General features: G+C 39.8%; 2 protein-coding genes across 8 annotated transcripts in view; one reads left to right on the top strand and one right to left on the bottom strand.

The window, feature by feature from the left end:
- lrp1bb (low density lipoprotein receptor-related protein 1Bb) overlaps positions 1 to 19,017 on the top strand; it is a 247,304-nt gene extending 228,287 nt beyond the window's left edge. For 3 of the 7 annotated variants that reach the window (XM_069533046.1, XM_069533042.1, XM_020089596.2), the window contains 11 exons: positions 849 to 974; positions 1,989 to 2,153; positions 8,878 to 9,039; positions 9,556 to 9,730; positions 10,001 to 10,105; positions 12,191 to 12,304; positions 14,082 to 14,158; positions 14,817 to 14,907; positions 15,200 to 15,350; positions 16,490 to 16,564; positions 17,806 to 19,017. In XM_069533046.1, the coding sequence (XP_069389147.1) occupies positions 849 to 974; positions 1,989 to 2,153; positions 8,878 to 9,039; positions 9,556 to 9,730; positions 10,001 to 10,105; positions 12,191 to 12,304; positions 14,082 to 14,158; positions 14,817 to 14,907; positions 15,200 to 15,350; positions 16,490 to 16,564; positions 17,806 to 17,946 (1,382 nt within the window). In that variant the 3' untranslated portion in view covers positions 17,947 to 19,017. Of the gene's footprint in view, positions 1 to 848; positions 975 to 1,988; positions 2,154 to 2,697; positions 4,626 to 8,877; positions 9,040 to 9,555; positions 9,731 to 10,000; positions 10,106 to 12,190; positions 12,305 to 14,081; positions 14,159 to 14,816; positions 14,908 to 15,199; positions 15,351 to 16,489; positions 16,565 to 17,805 lie in introns of those variants that run through there. The other 4 variants (XR_011244330.1, XM_069533044.1, XM_069533043.1 and 1 more) reach the window with 4 other exon arrangements.
- A 1,996-nt stretch (positions 19,018 to 21,013) lies between these two features.
- Positions 21,014 to 24,561, bottom strand: LOC138411905 (zinc finger MYM-type protein 1-like). The gene is made up of 2 exons (XM_069533403.1): positions 24,110 to 24,561; positions 21,014 to 24,003 (listed from the first exon to the last, which is right to left on the bottom strand). The coding sequence occupies exons 1-2, from the start codon at positions 24,113 to 24,115 to the stop codon at positions 21,829 to 21,831; spliced, it is 2,181 nt and encodes a 726-aa protein (XP_069389504.1). The 5' UTR covers positions 24,116 to 24,561; the 3' UTR covers positions 21,014 to 21,828.
- Between the last annotated feature and the right edge of the window lie 2,499 nt (positions 24,562 to 27,060).

Genomic DNA, 27,060 nt, shown 5'->3' with positions numbered 1-27,060 from the left:
TATGGATTTTATTTAGAGTATAAGTCTAAGAGAGTAAAGACTGCGGCAGAACAATCTTGCACAAATTATTCATTTAAAAAGATTATTAAGCCTATACCGATTATACCACTGTCATTATATGATAAGATAATGCTTTATTGATCCTTATGGTGGAAATCGGGTTATTCCAAGTACAATATAAAAACAGGTAAAAAGAACAGAATGAAATGAAATTGAAAAATCAGGCACAAGTAAATTCTTGAATCACAATCAGAAAAACTGCAATGGTCACCAAAGTTCAATTGCTTTGTTGCAATGTCACAATGCACAGGAAGTAATAAGTACAATAGTACACAGTAAGTGCAAAAGCGAATGTGCAAAAAGTATGAGTGAGGTAGAATCACCCACTTCTTTTAGATCAGCATGCAGCTGGTCCAGCTTTCTACCTGCTCTGGTCAGCAGTCCAAAATACTGGGGTGTAGTATGTGGAGTCTCCTGGTAACAGAGTGGAGGATGGGTTAACTGACGGTAGTCCTCACCAACCCAAGCTCGTCCAATTGGATTCAACGACAAGAGAATGTGAAGGTCGACGCTATTCATTAAGACACAGAGAGATAATGTCTTCCACAATTCTTGATTGTTCAGTCTGGAGATGAGACGTGTGAAGTTATTCATCTGCTTTAGCCTCGAGTCTCTGTGGGTTTTCAAGAAAATAACATCCTTCAAAACAGAAATAAATCGTTTTGGTCCGAGAAAGAACAAACAAACTTTTCATAAACAAACAGCTGTTCTCATCACAGATCAGACTGACAAATTAGCTTCTCGTCTCTTTATTTGTTCACACTGCTCTTTTTTTACTTTCTCCACAGCCTCAAATCCATGCCTGAGAATGTCTTGTGATTTTATGTGTCTGCTTAACCCAACGGGAGCAAGATGTACCTGTCCAGAGGGGAAGTTACTGCTCAATGGCACCTGTAGTGATGTCAACATCTCAGGTAAACCTGCTCTTCTTTCCTCATGCCACACATAAAGGTAGGGTTGGTAAGTTTGTGAAATCCTCTTTATGTCCTGGCAACCATCAATAATCAATAATCAATAATGATGTATTTAAAAAACAAAACAAAAAACTGCCCTCCTACCTGGGTACACCCTGCCCGTACTTTCACTGTGAATGACCGTCTTCAACATGAGGGACATATACAGCTGAAGCAGAGACGATAGCCAGAAGTTTTCACGTGAGTCACAGAGAAGTCGGCTTCTAGCAGTGGTCAGCCAGCGTTCATGCGTTTTGGAGCCATAGCATGATTTGCTAATTTTTCAAGAATGACCAACCCTAGCTTTAAGTTTGTTTTAGTTACTCTATAAATAAGCAGTAGCTTTAATAATTAATGTCTCTTGGTCAAAAAGCTGAACAATCACAAACAGTTTTTACACCTTCCTTGAACCGCATAAAAAACTTATATCACCAGCAAATGGGCTTTTTTCTTTGCAGACATTTTGACATTTTCACAGTAGGAAAAGCAGAGGTGTGAAAAATAAGAATGAATGATGAATGGATTTGATATAGCAACTTCAGTTTCAAGGTCCTGATATTTTACATGTTGGTTCATTGTAACACAGTCATCTCTTCTACCTTCTTCACCGAGGTACATGCAGGTTTTTTAAATGCTGCTGAACCCTATTTACTAAAGTGATTAACTCCAGTGGAAAGAATGCTTGAACTGAACAGAACCATCATGAATCTTATCAGTAACACCTGCTTTTCCTACTCTGACACATCAAGATGTCTGCTCTGGGAAAGGCAGATAGTGTTTTGTGCACCAGAAGCATGCACAAAGCCGCCGCCTGAGTCCAAGATCAGTCAGGAACCCCAGTTGTTGTACATGCTCATCCACCTCTCCCTCCACGGTCGGCATCGTCTCACGCTAGCATCATAGCACTGATTCGACATGACTGACTGCTCCACACGCTGCTACACAGTAAGTGATATGGGCTTTGCGGTTGTGCAGGTGAGCTGTGCCGTCCACCCTGTGAGAACGGAGGCCGCTGCTTATCCAATGAGAAGGGGGACTGGAGGTGTTACTGCTGGCCGGACTTCTCAGGGGAGCGCTGTGAGGTCAACCACTGTACAGACTACTGCCTCAATGGAGGCACGTGCATGGGCTCACCTCTTGGTAAGTCAACTTCAGAATCGGAATCGGAATCATGATTCCTTCCTGTGTGCTTAGCAAAATATTTCACTTTTGATCCTGTTTTTCTTTTAACATTTATTTGACGTTTTTTTGTGGTGTTATCTTCACTCAATGCTGCAGAATCCTTTGTATTCAGCTCTAAGCAGATCAAAAAACTTTTCACCGGCACAAACAGATATTTTTCAATTCAGAGTCACCTGCCCATTTCCTCCCTGCAGACGGACCCAATGCATGATGGGTTCAGCTGCATTTGTCTTCCTTTAAACTTTCATGTCTTCCTTACTTCAGCTCAAATGTTCCACATTGCATCTTCCAGTTGAGCAATTTTGTCATTGATGCTCCTGTCAAACAGGCCTCAAATATCAACCTTCTTTCACGTCAAGGACTCTGTTCATGCTTTCATGCTTCCTGGAACAACCTTTTTTACCTCCCAGTTCAGTGAATGTATATGGCTGTGCTCAGATGACAAAGGTGGAATTGAATCAGGATATATGTCCTTATTAAATATGCATTCCTTGATTTACAGGGCTGTTCATCATTATCCCATCAGAGCCGTTACCTACAACATCTTCATTTCCAGTTGTTATAAAAATAAAAAAAATTCACTAGAACAAGGTGCTGATACAGATTTTGTGGCTTCTATTACCACATAAATATTTCCGATGGCAGAACCTCATTCAAGTGGTTTGAATTCATTAACTATGTGTGTGACATCCATAAATGAAATTTGAACACGGGCAGTATATTTGTTTGAATAATACATTGTTATTACACCCACCACTGTGGAGATAATAAATGTGAGCTTTTGATTTGTGATGGAAATTATTTTGATTACACGTTTATTTCTTTAAATCATTCGCTTACCGCTTCTTTTAAAAAAAGCATAGAATAGCATCTGTTTATTTTTCCCCTTGGCCTTTGGGAAGCATGTCTGCCCAGCATGAAATTATCTCATATTTTTCAATATCTGTATTTTTATTTATTTTGTAATTTTCTTTCAAGTTTTCCTTTTAAGTTTTTAAATGAGATCTATGTGACATGAAGAGAAGTGAGGATAGTCACTGCTGCGTATTAAATGAAATGGCGTCCATGAGGATAGCATAAGAATCATCTGTAACACTTTATATTAGGGAACACATATCAACCATTAACTAGTTGCTTATTAGCATGGATATTAGCTTATTGGCTCTTTATTAGTCATTATAAAGCACTTATTAATGCCTTATTCTTAATGACCTTATTCTGCAACTACTCCATTGATTAACAGTTTTCCCTTAATAACCTCCTAATTTCTGCTTATTGATGGTAAGTAAGGAAGTTGTTGGACATGAATTACAATGTGCTTGAATATGTTCACTTTGTGTGTTCCCTAATATAAAGTGTTAACGAATCATCTTACATGCTGGAATGAATCAGAGAAGGTCTTAGCTGCTGTTGATGACAAGCAGTATTATTTTATGTTGGGTCCATTGGCTTAGTTCAAAACGCAACACTGAATGGTGAAGTTTAACAGTTTAGAGGAAAATTAGAGTCTTGTGAAATTTGTTTGGATGTTGGTAACACTCTGTTTTGTTTCATTCACACTTTTTTGGATTTGTGTGATCTTGATTTCATTAACTGACTGTACGCACATTCTTTACTCAAGTACAGATACTTATGTTGAGAAAATTACTTTGATAAAAGTACTGATTCAGTAAAAGTATGACAGTAGGCGCTTTGAAATGCACTAGTGGCCGTATCAGTGCAAAGCAAACTGAGACTTGTATGACAAATGTTGTTCAAAGACTATTTATAACTGAAACCATTCTTAAACCATGTCTTACTAAAACATGTATTAAAGCAAAAACGGGTTAAAGCAAGAAACAATTTGTGAACATACAAATGTATCCAGGAGGAAATGTGTGTGATGTATTAATTTAAGTTTTTTTCAATCTTCTGGAAGAGTGTTTCCTTACAGGCCATTTTTCTCTCAGCATTAATAGGCACAAAAAGTTCAGCCATGTCCTCTGTTCTATCTTTTTTGATATAGAAGAGGTTTTTCTTGATTGAACCAATGTCTTTGAGGCAAAAGAATATCAGTCTAAATGAATGACCAAAGATGAGAAAGGGAGGGATTAGAGTTTAATGAGTTTCTTCAATCCACTGCTTTGGTGATAAAAAAAAGGAACCGAAGGCAAATTCACAATCAATTAGAGGCTGGAATTTGTCCAGTTGTATATTTAAAAATACAAGGTGTCATTGAATTCCTACTCTTGTGCTTTTGGCTGGTTTAGAGGCATTTTAATGGAACTTTTGGCATCAGTGCTCACACATTCAACCAAAGACAGTCGCATCTTCTTTAATTTTTCCGTATTTTTATGACATTAATGGGCAACATAAACAATTCTTACTGTGTATTTGCTAAATGATGAAACCTGGAGAATGTCATTAATAAAATAAATGAATGAACTTATAGTTCAACGAGAGCAAAAGTCCTTCATAAAATTGTTCAAATGTTTTTATGGACAGTTGGAATTTGGGACTCATTTTCTAAACATCAGGTTTATGTCCAAGTCAGAACTGTGTGTGTCTCTAAGCAATAGCTTTTTATTAATGTGCAGTGCAGCTGAAAAACATTCCATACTGATATGCAGTACTATATATGCTATAGTATATATATATATAGCCACAAGTGTGGCTTGTTGTTTGTTATTGAGAGTAGATTTCCCTTGTAACCCAGTGAGTGCAGAATATGTGGCACTTTTATAACATTATCTGGAAATGTCACACAATTATTACCTGCTTTGCATCCCATAGCTTCATTTAGGCCTTTTTGAGATAACTTATTTTAAAATCTAAATCTCGACAGGAATGTATATTTATGCTTTTAGAAAATGTGCATATTTACTGTCTAATTTTCCAAAAGTAAAATAAAAATGGTAGTGAGTTTTCCCTTATAACTCTGTCACATTAAACAGTTTCAAGCTATTTTGTAATAAACAGTCTTAACACATATTACCAAGCAAGCTGCTTCAACACCTCATTCTCTCTTTCGATCACTCTTACATCCCACTTTCCATCTTTTTACACCTTGTTCTCTTACTGTTACCTCTTGTCTTGTCTCTCTGCTGCGTGTGCATGTGAGAAGCATCATATGCGATGATTTACAATGTTTCAAACCAGTCTGTGAGACTCCTGCACTACTAAAACCATGCAGTGCCATATAGACTAGTGAATGTTAACTGGTTATAAAAGAAACACTCTATCAACATTTATGAATCATCAGCGATGGGTGTGGGACTGAATAGACTGGTATCTTAGTCAGTCTAGTACTGACTTTGGGGCGAAGGCTGTGAAAACATAGCAAGCTCTCACTCCCAGCAGACATTGTGGATGCAGCTCACACTGTCCAGGTTTATCAGGCTGGCTTTGTAATGTCTCACATCATCACATGTACCACATCTGGTTCACATTCACTCTGACAAACGTGAGTGAGTGATGTTTTGCTGCCCTTTCAGCTTCACTCGTTAACGTTAGCTTTGTAGAGGAAATAATTCACTGAAATTCAAAGGCCGTCAGCACAAACACAGTAACTGAAGGTGCTGTGTTTTCTTATGTTTTTAGTTTGTGCATGAATCAATGTTGTTAATCTGGTCTGGTCTACAGAGGATTCCCATGATTCAGCCCTCTCGTAGTTTGAATGCACCTTTGTTTATTGAAATGTGCACCATTAGCTGTTTTGTTGAGTTGTAGTGTGACACTCAAGCACTGGACGTCTCATCACTTGTCGGCACCATTACTTCATTGAAAACCGGGTTCATTATTTCCGCGCAATGAATCCCGGGATAGGTTGGGCCGGGAAGGACCAACCTGTTGGAACCTTCTTTTATTGCGGATGAAAGGACGCATTTGTCGGCCGTACTTGAAGATGTCTTTGAAATGGAACCCCCAAGTCAGGCCACTGTGACACAGTTGGTCTTTAAATGCAGCCTCTGAAGGATGCAGTCCCTGAATTGAGACAGAGCTAACATGTGACACTGGTGAATCCCAAACATTAACAATCATGACTCAGACAAGGTGATAGAAGCTAAAGAACAGGTTGAACAGCAAAAAGCCAAGACACATGTAGAGTATGTCAATAAAATATTACTGAACGCTGAGATACGTTTTTTGATTGTTAACCTGTTCAGAAAATAAGATCAGTATTGATTTTTTCCACAACCTGAAACTTGATTAACAACAAGAGCTCAGCTCAGCCTAGAATAGATAGTCCAATGACCCTTGAGCTGTCCCGGCTTAACCCATTTGGAAGCTTAAACTCCAGCAGTCACTGAGTTTACAGAGAAGTGGCTGTAGAATGATCGTCTCTTGGACCATTCAAACCCAGATTATCCCTGCCACAGAATTGTGGAGTGTGAAATTACCAAAAAGTGTAGTGTGACCCACATGGCGAGACCTGTATCCATGGCAACTTACTTTTCCACCATGCAAGCAGATTTAATGATGCTCTGTTCGTTTCAAGCTTCCTGGTAAGACATGACAGTGTGACAGTGACTCAGCATGTAGAAAACCAGCGACCAGAAACTGAAGATGCTAAATGGTATTCAGCCATCATTCTCTTTTTTTTATTTACACCTGCACTTTTCTGACATGTCAAAATGTCTGCTGCGAAAAATGTGGAGGGAATGTAATGTTAGGAGCTAACTGAAATATATCTCTACCTGTTGATTATGTAATACTCTTACTAGCAAATCACAAACTCCAACAGCAAAAAAGAAAAGTTGCATGGGAAAAAAAATGACCAAAACTGCATTATCAAGTGTCATATGTCAGGATGTTGTTCATGGAGAACAGATGGATCCTGAGACTTTAGCTGCAACTCCATTTTGTGTCTGACCATTGTGTTGATATGGAGCTGAGCCTTAAGCTAAAGCTCTCTATTTACATACTGATCTATTTTAGTCTATGTCCTGAGGTTTGGCTGCAGGCATGAGCTCTGTGACTGAAACATTAAAGCTGCCACAATCAATATGTTATATAAAGGCTCTATTTACTGTATATATGTGTCCTTTCTACTAAGCAACCCACAGAGAATTATCACCTGCCTCTCTGTTCCCCTTGAGCTCTATTTGACAATTCCAGTATCTTTCAGCTCGATCTTTTAGCTGTTATTTAAAGGTACAGTGTGTAGAATTTTTTGATCTCTAGTGTTGAAATAGCATGTTTCAGCTGAATACCCCTCACCTTACCCTCCCCTTCCAAACATGAAAGAGAACCTGTGGAAGCCTTCAGTTATCATAAAAAAGTGTTTAGTTTGTCAAGTCTGGACTAATGTAAAAAACATGGTGGCCTCCGTAGAGAGGGTCCTCTCGATGTAAATATAAAGTATTTAAACATGTAGAAAACTATAATTCATACAATTTAGGTGAAAGTAACTAGTGAAAACATCATGAGGATTATTCTACATCAGATTTCTACCAATAGTTCCCTTTTACCTAAATCTTACACACTGGATCTTTAACTGTTTCGTTTCACACTGTTTATAGTGGAACAAAAACTGTGATAAAACCCCATGTACTGTCCAAAATCAAATGGCACAGCTTGCACAGTCAATGCAAGTGACTAGCTGCTGAACATAGCGCAGCATTTGGCAGCTGATAGGCCAGATATTCTCTTTGGAGCTGGAAACCAAAACAAGACAAGAGGTAAAGGAGAGAGATGAAGAAATGACAAGTGTCCAGAATCAATCCCCAAAAGAATGTTCAATTTGATCTGTGTGCTGTGTTATTATGTATAGAAGAGTTGCGATAGAAACATGACAACCAGGAAAATGCACCAACTTCTTCTCCTGATTCATTTTAGCATGGACACTGACACTTTCTGGCAGAAGACATGATCCACATTTAATTTCTGGGGGTGTAACTAGCCAAGTACGTTTGTGCTTTTTGTTTTTTACAAAAACTGGGAACAGTGCGCAAAAGTGCCAAAGATATTTCCTTTGTATTCTGCAGAATATAGGACCACAAATAACTTTATTAAATGGTTGTGTGGTTTTGGACCAATCAAATCGCTAGACTGACAGTCAGTTGAGGCGTCTCACTGATTCTGATGTTTGTGATTCACATAGTTGATAAAGTAGCTGTCTTTCTTTCCAAGTATGGGATATAAAATATACAGGATAAAACAGAGGGGGAACTTGTTAGAAATGAAAATATGAACAGAAAAGAATCTGTGCAACCACCGCCCCCATGTTGAAGCTGGTTGAGGTCACCAGGACATCTGATTAGGATGCTTGCTGAACATTTACTTGTTAGAGATATTCCAGACATGCCTGTCGGGTAAGGAAGCCGGGCAGACCCAGAGCACACTTATATGCATCTTACGTCTGCCCTGGAATGATTTGGGTTCCCAGAGATGGACCTTGAGAATATAACTGAGGAAAAGGGGGCACCTTACTATTCTCCACATGTGCCAATCTGTGTTCACCTTGACCCACACATGAATTTGTGTCTAAAAATGATGGATATATTTTACTACTTCTGCTGCACTGCACCTTTATCATTTCCATACAACATGCAACTGTGACTGACAAGAGTGTGACCCCCACAGGATTTGGCTACACAAACAAAACTTGGGAGCAGGATTACTTAATCACTGGGTTTTGTCTTTTCATGCTCTTTTTTTATCTCAATCTTTCTTTTTACTTTATGTATTTGTTCATATCCAGGTAAGCCCACATGCCGCTGTAACGTTGGTTTCTCTGGGCCTTTCTGTGAACGGAGGATTTGCGACAACTACTGTTTAAATGGGGGAACGTGCGACATCACTCAGGGGAACCAGCCTGTGTGCCGCTGTATGGCAGAATATACTGGGGACCGTTGTCTTTACCGTGAGTCCTGCACACACTACTTAGTGGCAACAGACACAACAAATAATTATCATCCTGCATTTTGCCCTCATGATTGACATTAGCCTTTCAATTCAAGCCACAAGGGCAACTCCAACAAAGAAGCCCTGATTTTAATTAAGTTATGCTGCATAAAATCTATACAACTAAGCTTTTCAAAGTTCACACCCTAAGTGTGGAACAAAAACAATCCCCAAAAGTATTTTCTTCACCATCAAATAACCTTTGGGTGTTTTTCGGCTGAAATTATAGTATTTTCTTTTGCAAAGCGTTGACATAATGGGTTATCGGGAAGACAATTTCAACTGCACATTATTAGTATTTTCCTACTCTTGCTTGCCCAAGGGGTAATATTGTTTCATCCGTGGCTAACATGTCATTTGATGTGGGTAATTTAGTCTCATTAAATCTGAGTACGATTCAAATAAAAACCAGCTTAAACTATGTTCCCAGTTTCTGACTATACACTCTCTCGTTATCTCTCTGAATGTGGAAAAGACATCTGTCATCACTACTGTGTGAACTCCAAGGCCTGCACGTTATCCAGTAGTGGCTATGTGGAGTGTGTGTGTCCTGCCAGATTTGAGGGAAACAAGTGTGAGGTGGACAAGTGTCTCCGGTGTCACGGAGCTCCCTGCCTCATTAACGAGGAGACAGGAGATGTGGTTTGCAAGTAAGTGCTCAGTATCTAATCACTATTCTTGTCCCTCCCTTTTGTTATAGAGCTAAGGCTTAACTCTTCATTTTTTGGAAACACTGGATGAACTGATTTGATTAAATTTATATCAGTTTTGAATGTTGGTGAATTAGAAGGCAGGTGAACTCTGCTTCGTTATATGAATTATGCATATGTTTGACAAAACCACCACCGTGTCATTTTTGCTTCTTGTAAAAGTATAGCTTACCGCTTGTCATTTACATCCATTATTCTTTCACCCTGCAGTTGCACAAATGGCAGAATAGCACCGAGCTGCCAGTTGTGTGACGGATATTGCTACAATGGAGGCACCTGTCACCTGGACCCTGACACCAACCTGCCTTTCTGTCAGTAAGTCGCTGCTTAATGGGTAAAAGGAAAGTGAGAAAGAAAATAGAATGCCCCCCCCTATTATTCACACTCTTACAGGTTACATTCAAATGCTGGCTCTGCCTGAGAAAGCCAGGCTTTAGAAGCGGCACTGAAAATCATCATGGGGTACCACTTCCCTCCTTCAAGAACAGTCTGGGATAGACGCCCTCTGGAAAGAGTCTGAAGTTTTGATGTTGCTATGTGGAGGCCGCAGCACAGCAGGGGGCTGAGTGCCAGTACACCATCTTATGCTGTGTGACACCTCACTGTGGCTTAAGGTTTTTAGGCTGATAACAAAAAACGGTTTCAAACCCTTGCAAAGCTTCCCATTCGCAGTTTATCACACAGTTCCTCTGTGCGGTTAGAGCTGATGTCAGGCCTCTCTGACTCTTCAGTCGTAGGGTTTTAGAAATGTGCTCTGAGGTATTTGTCAGCTGTTGAACATGTCACGAAACTCAGCGGCAAAATCTTGTAGTCAAAGGGCTGCCCATAGAGTAATACCACCTCAGCTATAATCACATGCATTGCTGTGTTAAACTCTCACCAAGGAGGAAATTGGAAATCCATTTCAAAAGCCAACTCTGTATTTATTTAACTGCCCATTGTCCATCGTAGTTAAATTGAAATTGGGGATCCTCCATCACAAATTCCAGGGGATAGAATCAATTTCTATGCAAATGATCCCATCTTTTTCAATGAGGTGAGCTGATCTTGATAATGTGGTTTATTATTTGCTGAGAAGAACAGATATTATGGAGATGATGGATATGTCTGTGTCAAGAAATCATACTGTTTGACCCTAATACTCGGAGTAAATGTCGATTTCATCAAGCCGCCCCAAAGTGTCAACCTTGCAGGGCAGAGTTGCTTCAATTGTAATGATAATTCCTGCATTAAAGACCTAAAGAGGTTGAAGAAAAATTCAAAATCCAGCAGCACTGCAGTAAAGCCCTCCCTGCCATCCACTGAGAATGTAAACAGTCTTCTTGAAAAGGTATTCAGCTGTACAATCGGTCTATTTGTCTTTGTAGTAAAGACAATCTCAAAGGTGGCTTAGCAGTTGCACCTTTATAACACAATAGTGGGATTAAGTCTTTTTTCTTTAATGAAAATATGTTCTTAATGCAGCACAATCTTTGACAGTTTACTTTTCTTGCTGTTTTATTCCCTTAATGATTTTCCTTTCAGACTGAATAGGACTAAGTTTATTAGGTTGTACATTTCAGAAGTTTGAATCTATTTCGTCATAATAAAGTTACATTTTATCAAACTGCAAAAATAATTGGAGAGAGCCACAGTCATGATGCCCTCTCTGGGCTTCTGTACTTTTAGCTTCTGTATCTTGATGTAATCGTTGACTCATTTTATTAATTTGTCAAGAAAGAGGACTGCGTTTCATTCTAAATTTATTATAGGCCTCCTGAAAAACTAGTATGAGTAAAAACAGTTTAAAAGGCAACTAAAATCTGAAATATTCCAATATTCAAACCAAATGTTTCAAGTGGAATGACTGTTTAAGGAGCAGAAATTCAGGTTTGACTTTGGCTCTCTCTATTAATACACAGCTCATTGTTTTTATGTTTATGGATGACTAATTATGTAGCAGTAAACGCTAACTATTAACATTATAGTATGATGTCATTTTGTGTTTTTTTTGTGTTTTGAAGGATGTGATGTTCACTTTGCAGTCTATTCTAAAACGTAGATACAGCACACTATTGTATTTTTTGTCATACCCAATCATATGGTATTGCATGAATATAATATTTTGTTTTGATTTTGATCTTCTTATTACAATGACACATCTCAAAGCTGAGTTCACTGTAACAGACTCTTCCCTTGCAGATGTTCCTCTTCTCCTGGTGAGCAGTGAAGTTGATTTGTCTTTATATTATTTATTTGCTGGTTTGCTTGATGCAGACGCAACACCGACTCACTCCATCTTCTAAGTGAAGATGCTGAAAGGGTTTTTTAGTGTGTCAGTCTCCGTTCACCAAGCAGCCAACAGTTCAACAGTATACATTCTCTGGGCCCTTTTATCACTCCCAACAAAATGTTTTGCAGCTGCACGTCAGGGTTCAAGAACCAACGTTGTGATGAGCTGGCCAACCCCTGCGATTACTTCTGTCAGAATGAGGGGATGTGCACATTAACAGCTCTTAACAAACCACGCTGCAAGTAGGTCCCTCTCACCTCTCCAGCTGTATTCAGAGCCCACTCACACCCTCTGTCCACACCCCCACCCTGACTCCATCCGGCTTCATCCTCAGTCCAGCCTCAGTCCAGTACATGGGCTCTTTGTCACAGTGCAGCCTTGTAGCAACTAATCATGTAATAAGGGACAAAGTAATGACTTGTCAAAAAGTTATTCAGGGTAGGCTGAAAATATTCAACTATGAAAATATTCAACTATGATTATTTTAAATAATTGTTTTATATTATATGCTCCCCACCCACTTAAAAAATTATAAAACATGATTTGTACCCGTTATTGTCGGAATTATTCAAAGTAAAACGTGAACTTTACTGGTGTTTGTGGCAGGTTACAAATTAGCAATTTGAAATGGGTCTAGAACCTGCAAACACCTACAAGCAACCAGCAAAATCACAATGAAATAAATCAAATAACATTTTATATGCTTAGCTTATGTTCACATATCACAGTTTGCCTCATAGAGCTCAACAATCTGTGAAAGGTGTCAAGACTTACAGAACCCTGACCCCCCTCACTCAAATAGAGCAAGAAATAGTAAAGTCATTTATATATTGAACTTATTCACAATAGGCAATGTAAGCAATCCTAGCTTACTCTGACAAGCAATGGTGTATCAACTCCGGTAATATTTTTATTATCAGATCTGATAGAGGCATTGGAAATGTGTTAATATTGGTCGAATAGGCATTATAGCAAGAAAACATTTTCATATGAATCCAACCTCCTTTACTTAAGAACTCAGCATTATACTTGTATTCTATTTTGAGCAGGTATTAGCTGATGTGGCACTTATTACATTATCAGTTGCTGCATAACTCTGCACCTCAGCTGCCCCTCACTGCCACCCAGTCACCCATCTCATGCAGTCCTCACACAGCACACTCAAACCAGGGGGGACTTAAACATGGCACTGTGTTTGTGATGTTGGAGTCAGTCTGTGCATTTGCAACCTGTGCATGACGGCAAGTTGAATGTTTGTTATGGAGTCATCAAGAAGGCATAAATACCATATACCTCAGCAGGCTGAAAAAATCATCAGTAATTATTTTTTATCATCACAGGTTAAGAGAAATTTCGTGTTGCATAGGGAATCAGTATTTCTGTGGTTAAACTTCCCAAGGCAGATCAAACTCCCCATTGCCCCAAATCGTCCATTAAAATTCATGTTGCTGTGACATTTCGTTTGACGAACGCGTGATTCATTTCCTTCGGATGTGGGGCTGCATTCTTATTTTTGATAGCCTGATGTTCTGATTCTTGGAGTGCATGTAATTTAGGGTGATTTCATTCTGTCATAATGCAGTCACACCCACCACATCACTCATGCTTTACAGACCCATCTGCGTCAGTCGTGTGAAATTAGATATCACCTTCTCTAACAAGGGTCATACATCACGCCCATCAAATCCCATTGAAACACAAATGAGATGACGACTTGTTGTCCCGCTGTCATCCTTTGATTTTTTTCTTTCCTGCACTGAATATTCAACATGTAAATTCACCGCCACACCGTGTATGGACACAACATGTATACACATAGTGCTCTCTCTCCAGGTGGTGTTTTGTTTTTGTTGGATCAAAGCACTTCATAACAAGTCTGAATCATAATGTGTTGTATTTGTGAGCCACAGTCACATCGTAGTGCAGTTCATTTTGCAAAGGTGTTTTCTCAGCAGTCTTTCCTACTATGAAACATATGCTAATGAGAGTTTATTTATACTCTATTTTGACCTCCTTCAGATGTTCAGCCAATTGGGCAGGAACGCAGTGTGAGAGACCCGCCCCTAAAAGCAGCAGATCAGACAATACCAGCGGAGGTGAGAATTGGGAATTTCAAGAGGCCTTGTTATAAAACCTTACAATTTCCCACAGGAATAAATGTATGCATGTCATATTCTAGCTAAATAGCTACATGTGAAATTATCTTGTTTTTGGCCTTCCTGTCTTCAAGTTAAAGGTTGGGTTGGTAATTTGTTTGTGAAACACTTTTTATCTTATTTATTGAAATGCTCCTGATGGCCATCAAGAGATAAAGTCGTCTTCCATCTCATTCAGTCTGATAAACTGGTCGTGTTCTGATAGTTGTCACTCAGCGCACTTGTTTTGGGGGAGTAGCTTTGACGAGGGGCCAACGGGAGGGGGTGGGATGTATGAGTTGCCTGCTCATGCCAGCTATACCAGGATTACCAACCCTAGCTTTATGTTTTTAAATACAGTTAAATTATTTTATTGATTTAAAAGACTATAAAATGATCCAGAGCTTTACTTATTGACAGAGCTAAGTATTTATTTTACACTGTATTAAAGTAAATTATTATAGAGACTACACAAACATTACTCAGCCTAGTCCATTGAGAAGAGAACACATTTTCTGAGGTGGCCGTTTTGCAGTCATGATCACACATGACTCCATATAAAGTGTGACTATCTGAACTCATTACTTATCACTCCACGCCGTCTCCCCTCTGTCTGTAGGGAGCATAGCTATCATTGTGCCTCTGGTCCTGCTGGTCATCTTGATCGTGATGGTGGTCGGAGGTGTTTACATCTGCAGACGGCGGCAGAGGTAAGTTATGACGTGAATACACTAAGATAATGAAGACGAAACACCATAGCACTTTGAAGATGAATGTACATAATTAATTTATAGAGAAAAGTTTGTTTGCTTGTTTCAGCATATTCTGCAGAACCAGACGGTTTCTGGGTCTCAGCTTTTAGGTCCGCCCAGTAAATGTATCTACTCCATGTGTGCCAAGTGGTGTAATGTGATTTGCATGTGGAACAGGGAGACGCTGCACATGTGTTGACCTGCATGTTGTGTATCACGTTAATGATGACTGGCTCCACACACACCTCAGGGGAAAACGAGTCCAGAGACAGCCCATGACGAACGGTGGGATAAACGTGGAGATTGGGAACCCGTCATACAACATGTATGAAGTGGACCATGACAACCATGCTGATGCAGGCAGCCTGCTGCGACCCAACTTCACACTGGACCCTCACAAGGTTTGATTATTGAACAGAACGTTAACTGCAAACTAAATAGTTTTATTTTATACTCGTTTGAAAAATAGGTTTTTAAAATTAAATTCATTTCACAGAATAACATGACATGACGATATTAAGTTCTTTTCATTATTTGTACAACCCAAAATGCTCAGAGTCAAGAAACTATTATATATATTAATACAGTTTTTATTTTATTTTATAAAATGAACACACAGGTAATTTAAATCACTGACTTTGATTCCAAATCCACACAATTCATCTTAGGTGCACAAAATACATGAAAAATACAGTACATGAAAAGACACACGACGCAAACGACCGCACTATATAATTCATCTTCTGTGTGATAGGTGAGTTGTGTTACATGATCTTTTTCTCATTCAGAGTTGCTATATGCATTAATCCGTTTTAAGATATTCATGATTAATAATTCAGTGATTTAGTGACCTTGATTGGTGCATGATCAGTTCATCTGCAGCAGGGGAGTCACTGCTGCCCTGTAGCAGCTTAGAAGGACCTCAACCACAAACTCTCAATTTTCAATTTCCCAGCTTCATAGAAAATAATTTTGTTTTGTGTCTCTTGTCCCTGTTCCAACCTCTGTTTTGATCTGCTGCCTGGCAGTGGGACACATCCAGTTGAATTACATCAGGCTTTGTAAAGATTTTGGTAAAACCTGGCAAGTGTACAGGAATGTGCAGGTGCCATGAACCAATAGGATGTCTCATCTGGCTGGTGATTTATTCCGTTAATGGCGCCCAGCCCCAAACTAACACTCCTGAATGAATCATAACACCTTTGCTGATATTATCTCGCTCACCTGCTGGAGCTTCAACTCTAATGCTGTTACTTTTTCTCTGCCAACTCTTTCACCTGCTATTGTCAGTTCAATCTGTCTGTATTTTCAACCGAGACGCTTTGGCTTGAATCTGAAGTAGCTTCTGTGTTCCACTACACTCCCTCTGCCCCCAGTAATTCCAGACTTATCTAATTCAATGCTGTTTTATTTTGATTTGGACAGGTTATCTATAACCCAGAACTGCACTGATTACAAAGTTTGCACATGTAGATAACCAGTCTGTGATACCTGTGTGAATCTTACTGCATAAACACAGGCGGTGCTTGTTGTGTTGCAGGGCTGGTGTGTAAAATCCAGCGACTCTCATACCTTGGGCATGAACTCCGTGCCCAAGGAGGTAATCCCAGGACAGGTGAATTTTACAAACTTTACAATCCAGTATGAGTAAGAAAAAAGAATCATCCTCATGTAGATTGTTAGTAAACACTGTGTAGTTACCTGGTTAATACTTCAATACTTTTCTGAACCAAAATTAAGTTCATATCTAAGATGTGTAAAATTTAAATCAGACCAAAGTGAGTAAAGGTAACGTTCACAGTCGTCCATCACTCACATCACTCTGTGAAATCAGTAGCGATATCATACTGATGTCAAATCAAATGTGCTTCTAAAGTTATTTCATCAGGAACTGGACCTGCATGGCTTTGTGTTGGACATGGCTAATTCCTGCATGTTGCCATCAGCTAACTGTTCATGCTTGCTGAGTAATCATCCACAGAATGTATGTGTTTTGTGCTTTTCTCTGCTCTGCTTTAGATGGAGCACAGTAGAAATTCCTTCAAAGCTGCACTAATCCTTATTTTAAAATAAAAAATGTATTAGGTGCATATGTTATTTCTGCCACTTGGGGTCTCTCAATCAAAACAGTGACAAAAGATGTATTTTGTTTGAGTTGTTGCTGGATGACATTGTATTATGGGATCATGGGAGGTTGCCTTCACCACCACTGATCTACAGTGGTAGTGACATGACTCTGTAATGTGTCTAAGTTTCATTCGTGGTATATTTTTTCTCATTTTTATTCATCCTATGTCATTTCATTCTAACAAAAATAAACAGCAGTAGCTAACACAATATATTAATTTACTGTCCCCATCACAAAGCTCTCTTCATCCCAGAAATGTCACACTGATTCTACCCCTCTTTTACTTCTATAATCCTCATCTGTCGTTTGTTTCACCGTCAAGTTTTGGCTTCATACTGACTGAATGACAGAATGTGGCAGCAGAAGACAGCAAATAATCACGATCCATCACATGTAAACAATCTAGGGAGAAAAAAACAATTAAGGGGCTAAATAGCTCACTGACTTCATTTTTCTGCTCTCTACCCTAGAGATGGTGGAGACCAAACAGAACTATGAGTGAAACAATGACTCTAGATGAATGATAAACAAAGTCAATTGTTTTCTTGATTTGATTAAAACAGGCAACTTGCTTCAACAACTTTGTGTAGTGATCATATTTCACTGTTTCTAGCTTGGTCTGCTGCCCACTTGTGGCCAGAAATGTGTTAATGCAGCTTTAAGGCTTTCACTGTTGTAAAGTGATTTATGTGCATATATTTATTTTCTCTTCTTTCCTTCCCATACAGCCGATGAACTACTCCAACCCTGTGTATGCAAAGATTTATATCGATGGACAAAACTGCAGGAAGCCAGTCATCAGTATTGACGAGAGGAGAGAGCTACTCCCAAAGAAATTAGAGGGGACAATTCATGAAACCGCCGCATAGCCTAACTTTACACTTTGTACTCCGTTTTTTACCACAGTGTATAATGTATAATATGAAGAAGGATTTTTTTTTCTATTTCCTATGAGGCTCTTAGGTTTTACCGGTTTAGCATCAGCATAATGTCCTTGTTGGTGTGCTGAAGAGTTTTATTTTCTATTAGCTGTTTGCTTTCTAATGTTCGTCAAACATAAGTGATACAGCGCTATACTGTATTCTGTATGACACTGAAGTAAAGCTGCTGATTTGCAAAAACTTTATTAACACCATAAGCCACACTCGTGCACAGTTTCAACCTTAAAAATGCAGTGATGAAATCTGTACCCATATCTGTTTCTAGTTTAAGCTGAATATGGACTGTTAGTGACGGTCATGAAGGCAGGTTAGGCTCAGTCTGTCTGGACAAATATAATAAGTATTGTAGAGAAGAGTTACATCAGTTGTTTCTAAGGCTTTTTTCTGTTTCGTTTTTTTTATGTCACGTGACACTCGGACAACAAAGCTTCACATCTGAGCAGTGAAGCCCGGCACTTTTGAGGCTTTTTTATCCACGGTACCCGACAGATCTACTGACTGGATTTCCAGCGAAGGCCATAATAATCAAGATGATCTTTTCTCACACACTATGTAATTCCACAGGTCCTCTGTCTTTTCCATTTCCACGGATTTCAAGCTCCATTCACCCCCGTCTCCACGGTAATATATCACATGAACTTATCTTTTTGGTGAAAGAGATTGAAGCCCACCTTGAATGTTCTCCGATCAGATTCCCTGGATCTGGTTCTGTACACTGAAGAGACAGATACTGAATAAACCATATTTTTCTAGGTTATACGTCAACAGATGGATTGAAGACACGGAAGAGATTTACTGCAGTTACAAAAAGGTTATTAAGAGTTACTATAGAACACATCTGTTACTTCAGAAAGGGAAGATGATAAATATAAGAAATTTTATAATTTTGTATTTGATTTGTATGTTGTTTGGCTGCTCGTATTTTGAAGAAATGTACTAAATGTAAGTAATTTTTATATAAAATGTAAATCAATATTGAATAAAGGGGGCTTATTTCCACTTTGTGTCCCTGTCTCAGGCCACAGCACAAGACACAATGTCACACAAGACCCTTTAAAGTCAATCACATCGTCAGAAAAGCACAGAGTAATGTGATATTTAAGTGTGTGCAGTTCTATCAGTCTATTCAAGCAGTGATCAAACTGGCAAAGTTGTTCCACATGGTCAGTGACCTGACGAGTCAATCAGCAGAGAGGTCTTTTACCTGCTGCGCTGAGGGAGGTGGTGGACGGGAGATTACTGCCCCCCCAGTGTGTGCAGGAAGGCCAACACCCTTTGTTACCTGGTGGTGGGCACACAATATCAGGGCCACCCGCTGATTGGTAATTCAGTCCTTCTCCCACTTCTTTTTCGCAATGGCTGTCTCCTTGTACACTTCACTTCTTCCCTCACCATGGCAACCAGAGGAGGCAGCCGCGCTCCTGCCCTTTCTCCATCTGTCTGTGCTATCGGCTGGATCTGCCAGCACACCCGTCCCACCACGTTTTGATGATGTACAAATAGATAACGCGATTTCCAGCTTTCGTCATTTCCTTCCACAGTAAAAAAAAAAACTAGCAGTTTCATAACAGGACATTTCCGAAATAATGTAAAACACAAGAAATATTCATCATGGATGGATCATTTTATAAGTGCACATCATTTTAGATTGTATTCATTTTAGCTAAATTCAAATAGTTAATTGACTTGTTTTTCGATGAAGACAATGACTGAGGGCATTTCTAATTTTACTGAGATTTTATTCATAAAGTAGATAGATAGATAGATGAATAGACAGATAGATAGATAGAACACATAGAGGACAAGAATTGTGCAATCAAAAACCAAGTGTTGAAGATTCAATATGTAAAATCTTACAACAAAGTTACATTTCATGATGAATTTTACATTACAGTGGTTTTGGACTTGACATTATGGTGTATTCCCATATGAAGCTTTCCTCAAAAGAGGAAAAATCTGGAGGAGTTGCTCAAGGTTCTGGAATTAACATCTTGTTCATTTTCAGAACAGACAATTTAAGATCAATGGCAGCTGGAGCATTCCCAAGGCTTGGACAGATATGAAACTCTATTGGTCTGACTATTTTCACAAAGGCCCTGTGAGGAAGCAGCCCTGTGAGGAAAAAAGCAAGTTTCTTTGATAAAAAGTCAAACCTCTGTTCATGAAGAAGAAAAGTCAACTCCTGCTGCCCAAGAGTGTTTCACTGAACTCAACATTCTGCTGCTGTTGCTCCTGGTGACACTCAGCAGTTTGTTCACGTTCAGACTCCGGGTCAGTTTTAGATTAATCAAGTACAATGTTTTGTTGCTCTGATCTACACATCCAAGGGCTCATGGTTATTGTAGTTGGTGCCATCTCCCATAACAAGCTGATGAAAAAGAAGTAGTAGCTCCAAGAGCCTCCTGTGTTTTAACATAGACGAACATTTTATTCAAAAAGAAACCAAGAGCTCCATTAACTGCAGAGTAGGATCGTGAAATAAGAAGTTTTACACTTGTAACCTGAACAATACACAGAAGGTACTATACTGGTTTGAGTGCTGAACATTTGCTCATTTTTGCCCAAATGGAATGATACCTAACCTCTTTGGCAGTCACTTTTATTCTTACAGTGATACAGAAGGACTTGAGGTGTAAAATTCTCTTTTTCGTATTATTTTTCTGACGGGAAAAAAGGAGGAAGAGAGGTTGAGGATAAGAAATGTTCTTGCATTTGGCCCAGTGTGTTGAATCACAATTTACAGTATTTGTGGCTGCAGTATTTTGCGATCTTGCAATTAACAAAAAAATGTAATACCCTTCGCTCATCTTCATATGCAAAATTTTATATTTTAAATATATTAAAATTTGCCATCACCACCAAGAACCACCAATCGATCTCAAGTCCATTGAGCTGCACCAAATTTCACACACTCATAGATATCAGTTCCTGAATATTTGCTTTCATCAAGATCCATAAATCCACTTTGTATCAGCTTTCTATTTTGCTGGTAAGTGTTCACACTGGTAGTCTTGGGATGCATCAAGGCCTAAACCATGGAGTCAACATTGGGGGGGACCAAATTTCTCTCTTATATATATATACCTTTTTTTTCTTTTTACCATAATGATAATGCATTGCGTTACATGTTATTACATTGTATTACTTGTGTGGGCACTGGGCAGGAGGGCCTTCACTGCTCTCTTCTCATCCTGTCTTCCCTTGCCAAGCTCCTGTGGTCCTATATTCTCCTCTCTCTTTTCCTCTCTCTTGCTCTCCCGTCATCTCCTCTCCTCTCCTCTCCAGTCAAGTCAATTCAATTAAATTCAATTTGACTCAAATTTGTTTTATTGTCATGAATGTTGTGAGAACTATATTGCCAAAGCATCAGGAATACATGAAACAAAACAAATACAACCCACAGAACCAAATAAAATAAAAATGAAAAAAGTATGTATGTGTGCTTATGTCCTCCTCTCCTCTTCCTTTCCTCCTCCTCCTGTCCTCTCTCCTTCTCTATCCTCTACCCTCTTCTCCTTTCCTCCTCTACCCTCTCTTCTCCTCCTCTATACTCACCCCTCTCCTCCTCCTCTCTCCTCTCCTCCATCATCTCCCCCTCCTCTCCTCTCTCCTCCTTCTCCTCCTCTGTCCTCTCCCCTCTCACATCCTCTCCTCCTTCTCTCCTCCTCCTCTCCCCTCTCCTCCTCTCTCTCTCTCTTCTCCTCCTCTCTCCTATCCTCTCCCCTATCCTCTCCTCTCTCCTATCCTTTCTTCTCTCCTCTCCTCTCTCCTCTCCTCTCTGCTATCCTCTCCTCACCTCTCCCCTCTCCTCTACCTAGAAAAGGACCCAAACGCCTTTTTGCGTCTATCATTGGCACTGATGAAAGATTGGCATATATCTTCCAGGTCCAGTTCGTCCAGCTTCCTCTGGTGCACATGACAGATAGCAACATGATTCAGCCTGCTTTGCGTCATGGAGGATCTGAGCCATGTCTTGAGCCTTCGTAGTGCGCTAAAGCTCCTCTCAGCCTCTGCTGAGGATGCAGGGACGATGAGCAGGAGCCTTAGTAAAGCCTCCACCTGGCTGAACAGACTTCGGACTTCTGGCACCATGTCATGCATAATGCTGACAACATCTGAGCTTGTTTCATAAGTGTAATTGGCTGCGAACATGGCCAGCTGTACTTGAAGCAGTTGTGGATTCAATTCGGGATACTGGTCCACAACCTCATCAATGGTTCCCTGTAGAAGCACATTTTCAAGCTGCTGAAGTTTGTGGAATCCAGCTTGATCGAACCTCTCTATGAATTGAGTATTCACTGTGTCCAAGGTGTTGTAGAATTGGGCTCTGTAGAAGGACTGGGCATCAGGATGGATATGGGCTGAAGCCTGACCAGTGTAACGCTTTGTAGGTTTGCGGATATGAGGCATCTGAATTGGTTGCAGGTCCAACTTTGTTGCCATAGCAGTTGCTTTTGAGAACAAGACATCAAAGTGTTCCTCTGTTCGCTTTTCCTGCATGCTTGTTTTTACATGGTCCACAGCTTTCAACATGCCTGAAACTGTCTGTTTCCTATGCTGCAGGGAGGTGTTCAGGCATTCCAGATCCCCCATCAGGTCCTCAGCCATTACAAGGCCGAGCACAGTGTTGCCTTTTAGAAATGCTCCATGAAGACCATTAGCCTTAGCTGACGTCTCAGATGAGCTGCTTGATGCCATTTCTTCTAGGGCTGTCAGCACTGACTCATACTGCCTTAGAACTGAGTGGATGGCAGGGGTGCGAACAGTCCACCTGGTTGGACAGAGAGGCTTCAATGAGGTGAAACCATGCTCCGATTTGGCAATTTCCTGGAATACCAACTTGAACTTGCCAGATTGGTTAAAGAAGCCCCCCAATTCATGGACCAGAGCCATTGAATCTCTCACAAGTGGAGATGATAGACAGGCAGCCTGTGTAATTAAGTTCACGCAATGTGGACCACAGTGACAGTACACAGCCAGTGGTTGTTGTGCCCTTAATATGGCTTGCACTCCCTGCCATCGTCCAGCCATGTTTGCGGCACCATCATAAGTTTGTCCTCGGAGTTGAGACAGAGGAAGGTCTAGACGCGTCATCACATCACAAGCCACCTTGGCTATATTTTCCCCTGTTGTTGATAACACCTCGTAGAGTCCCAGGAATTCTTCCTTTGGTTGTAGATCTGCATCTACAAAGCACACACATATTGACTCCTGCTCAACACCTGACACATCCTGGGTTCCATCAATGATAAGTGCGAACTGGACCACTGGCATTGATGTTATGTCTGACACAATTTTTTTGATGATTGTATTGGCCATCAGCTGCAACAGTTCATTCTGCATTTTGGGACTGGTGAAATCAAACTGACGTTTTAGCCAGTTGGTCAGCTCTGCATCACCTTTTGCCTTGTACTTTAGAAGCTGGCTGAAATTCCCACTCTCCTTCTCATCGCCTTGAAAAGCCAGACCTTGCCGTGCCAAGTACTGCACACCCCCAGCAATCTTCATAAGATTTCTCCTTGCTTGTTGCTGCTGTCTTTCAAGCTCACGTGAAAGTTGCACATTAACAGTCTTTGGCTCCTGAAGCCTAGTCATCACAGCTAATTTGTGACACTGGCTGTCTTTATGTGCACTAAATTTCTCCAGTGCCTTCTTCCAGTTGTTAAAGCCAGTCTTGACAAATGCTGAATCTGCTTTTGATGCAAGCTTGGACTTTTGTGCTGCAAAGTATTTAGCACAATAGTAACAGAGAACACCCTTTACAGAGGGGCTGTAATGGAGCCATGTATGATCTTTAAACCACTTCTCCTGAAAGTAGAGTGTTTTATTTGATAGGGTTTGACTCGGTATGACTTTCACATTTGGATGATTTGGGAAAGGTCCAAGCTCCCTCCCTTCCTCTCCAGTGCCCTCATCATCGCCTGTCTGGCTGCTCATTCTATCTCTTTCTCTCTCACTGTCAAACTCCCTCTCCATGGGTATGATCTGAAATGCACGAGGATGATCTCATCTTAACTTAACATTAACATTAGACTGTTAAGGTTGTCATTAGTTGGTCTTCACCATTCATATTAGCTCCTTTCTCACTCACCTCCATGTCACCAGCACACACTCTCCCTGTCCTGTCACCATCCTCTTGTTCATTCTCTCTGTCCTTACTCTGAACACACCACAGTGAACATGGATGAAATATTAGTAAACCACTAGAAAGTCTAATATTTATATATGTTTACTTTAATATTAGACTGTTAGGTTGTCATTAGTTGGTCTTCACCATTCATATTAGCTCCTTTCTCACTCACCTCCATGTCACCAGCACACACTCTCCCTGTCCTGTCACCATCCTCTTGTTCATTCTCTCTGTCCTTACTCTGAACACACCACAGTGAACATGGATGAAATATTAGTAAACCACTAGAAAGTCTAATATTTATATATGTTTACTTTAATATTAGACTGTTAGGTTGTCATTAGTTGGTCTTCACCATTCATATTAGCTCCTTTCTCACTCACCTCCATGTCACCAGCACACACTCTCCCTGTCCTGTCACCATCATCTTGTTCATTCTCTCTGTCCTTACTCTGAACACACCACAGTGAACATGGATGAAATATTAGTAAACCACTAGAAAGTCTAATATTTATATATGTTTACTTTAATATTAGACTGTTAGGTTGTCATTAGTTGGTCTTCACCATTCATATTAGCTCCTTTCTCACTCACCTCCATGTCACCAGCACACACTCTCCCTGTCCTGTCACCATCCTCTTGTTCATTCTCTCTGTCCTTACTCTGAACACACCACAGTGAACATGGATGAAATATTAGTAAACCACTAGAAAGTCTAATATTTATATATGTTTACTTTAATATTAGACTGTTAGGTTGTCATTAGTTGGTCTTCACCATTCATATTAGCTCCTTTCTCACTCACCTCCATGTCACCAGCACACACTCTCCCTGTCCTGTCACCATCATCTTGTTCATTCTCTCTGTCCTTACTCTGAACACACCACAGTGAACATGGATGAAATATTAGTAAACCACTAGAAAGTCTAATTTTTATATATGTTTACTTCAATATTAGACTGTTAGGTTGTCATTAGTTGGTCTTAACCATTCATATTAGCTCCTTTCTCACTCACCTCTATGTCACCAGCACACACTCTCCCTGTCCTGTCACCATCCTCTTGTTCATTCTCTCTGTCCTTACTCTGAACACACCACAGTGAACATGGATGAAATATTAGTAAACCATAGACTAGAAAGTCTAATATTTATACATGTTTTACATATGGGGGGGCAACACGAGTCTGTACTTTAACATTGGACTGTTATGTTATGTTGGGTGAACAAATTGCAACAGAAGCAGTGTTATGTATGCAAATTAGCCATAAGTAATTAGATTATGCACTGTTTGCTCATGTTAACAACGAATTTCAAAAAGCCTGTATACATTTTTCATTTGTCTTAATGTAAGTAATAAACTCAGTAATTTACATGGTGATATCTAAGGCGGGTTAAACATTTTACCCTATTCACGTGAGGAAAATAATGAGGCTAGCGAATGGACTATATTTGGGTCTTTTTTGAAACTTGGGAAATGGGATTCTCCAGGGATTTTTTCCCTCATGTTGAGGATATAAAATCAGTTGCATTTGCTTCTGTTGCAATTTGTTCAAGGTTGTCCCCCATTTTGTCTTAAAATTACTGGACTAGACATAGTAAATTATAGACTAGAAAGCCTATTTGATTATACTATATTGACTCCTTGACATTAATGGTAATTACTCATTTTCTCACTGCTCTGAACTTACTTTATTTCTTTTCTGAAGCTGCCCAAAAAACAGTCTTATATCGCTGCCACTCTTCCTCTTGCTCATGATGACTCACTGTGAAATTGACGTGCTACATAAATGATTGACACTCAAACTTCATGTGGGTTTTCTTACAAATATAATATGGTTCGATATAGGAGCTGGGAAACTTCTCCTCTCCTCATGTTAGTTGCTCTGGCTGTTCACTAGCTAATACCTGTAAATGGAATGTAGCCTAACATTATACTAGTGAGTTAGCTCAGAATTCCCGTCAGAATGTTAGCTAATGTTAGCCAGCTAGCTAGTAGGCTATTCCTTGCAAGACCATTCATGAAATTACATTTTCATAACACTTAACAAAAAATATAATCAACAACTTTAATATAGTCGATTAGTAACATTCATATTAGGCTACATTCTGATTTTCCACTTTTAAATATGTTTGAAAGTAATGAAAAACAGAGAGAGGGTTTGACATACCCACAGCAGTCGAGCAATGAATTCTGCTGGATGGGGTGGTGTGTCAACATGGTATTGTACGGCGGGCAACACCATCTGGACAAACCACGCATAACTGCAATCCTACAACCGGTAGTAACTAGCCTATATCAAAAATGTCTTATGTTTAGCTATAATAATGATTAAATGACTTTTTTGCTATTGATTATTTCGGACAGTGGGATGTGTATGTGGTTGCCTGACTTTTTTTTTTTTTTTTAATCAGATAGATATTGGGGGGGACATTTTGAGCATATCTGAATATTGGGGGGGACATGTCCCCCCCAATGTATATGGTGATTTAGGCCCTGGGATGCATACAGCAAATGCAGCATGAATTAGGAGGAGTGTCTCTTGTAAAGCAGCTCCTGTACAGTAAAACTTGTCTCCATACTAAAGTCTTGACATGATGAAGAGCTCCAGCTCAGCAGTGATAAAACTCGGCGGCACAGGGGAGGAAAAAAATGAGGAAGCAGCTGCTGGCCCACTCACTCAACCCCCAAAGTGCATCAAAAGAAGAGAAAAAACGAAATTTGAAAACAAGTCCTGAACTATGAGATTGCTGGCACACCCCTCCCCTCACCTTGCCGATTGATTTTTTGTCTCTTTTCCACTTAGCACGCATCACCATTCTCCTGCATAAACATTTGAAAAACCCAGAGGGCTCATCTCTCGGACAGAATCAATAACAGCAGGAGTCGTATTCACGTTATAAACAACAGGTCC

This window comes from Paralichthys olivaceus, chromosome 10 (genome assembly GCF_024713975.1).
Source record: "Paralichthys olivaceus isolate ysfri-2021 chromosome 10, ASM2471397v2, whole genome shotgun sequence".
In the NCBI taxonomy this organism is placed as follows: Eukaryota; Metazoa; Chordata; class Actinopteri; order Pleuronectiformes; family Paralichthyidae; genus Paralichthys; species Paralichthys olivaceus.
The sequence above is the reverse complement of the archived record's forward strand: the minus strand, read 5'-3'. Positions and strand labels throughout refer to the sequence as shown.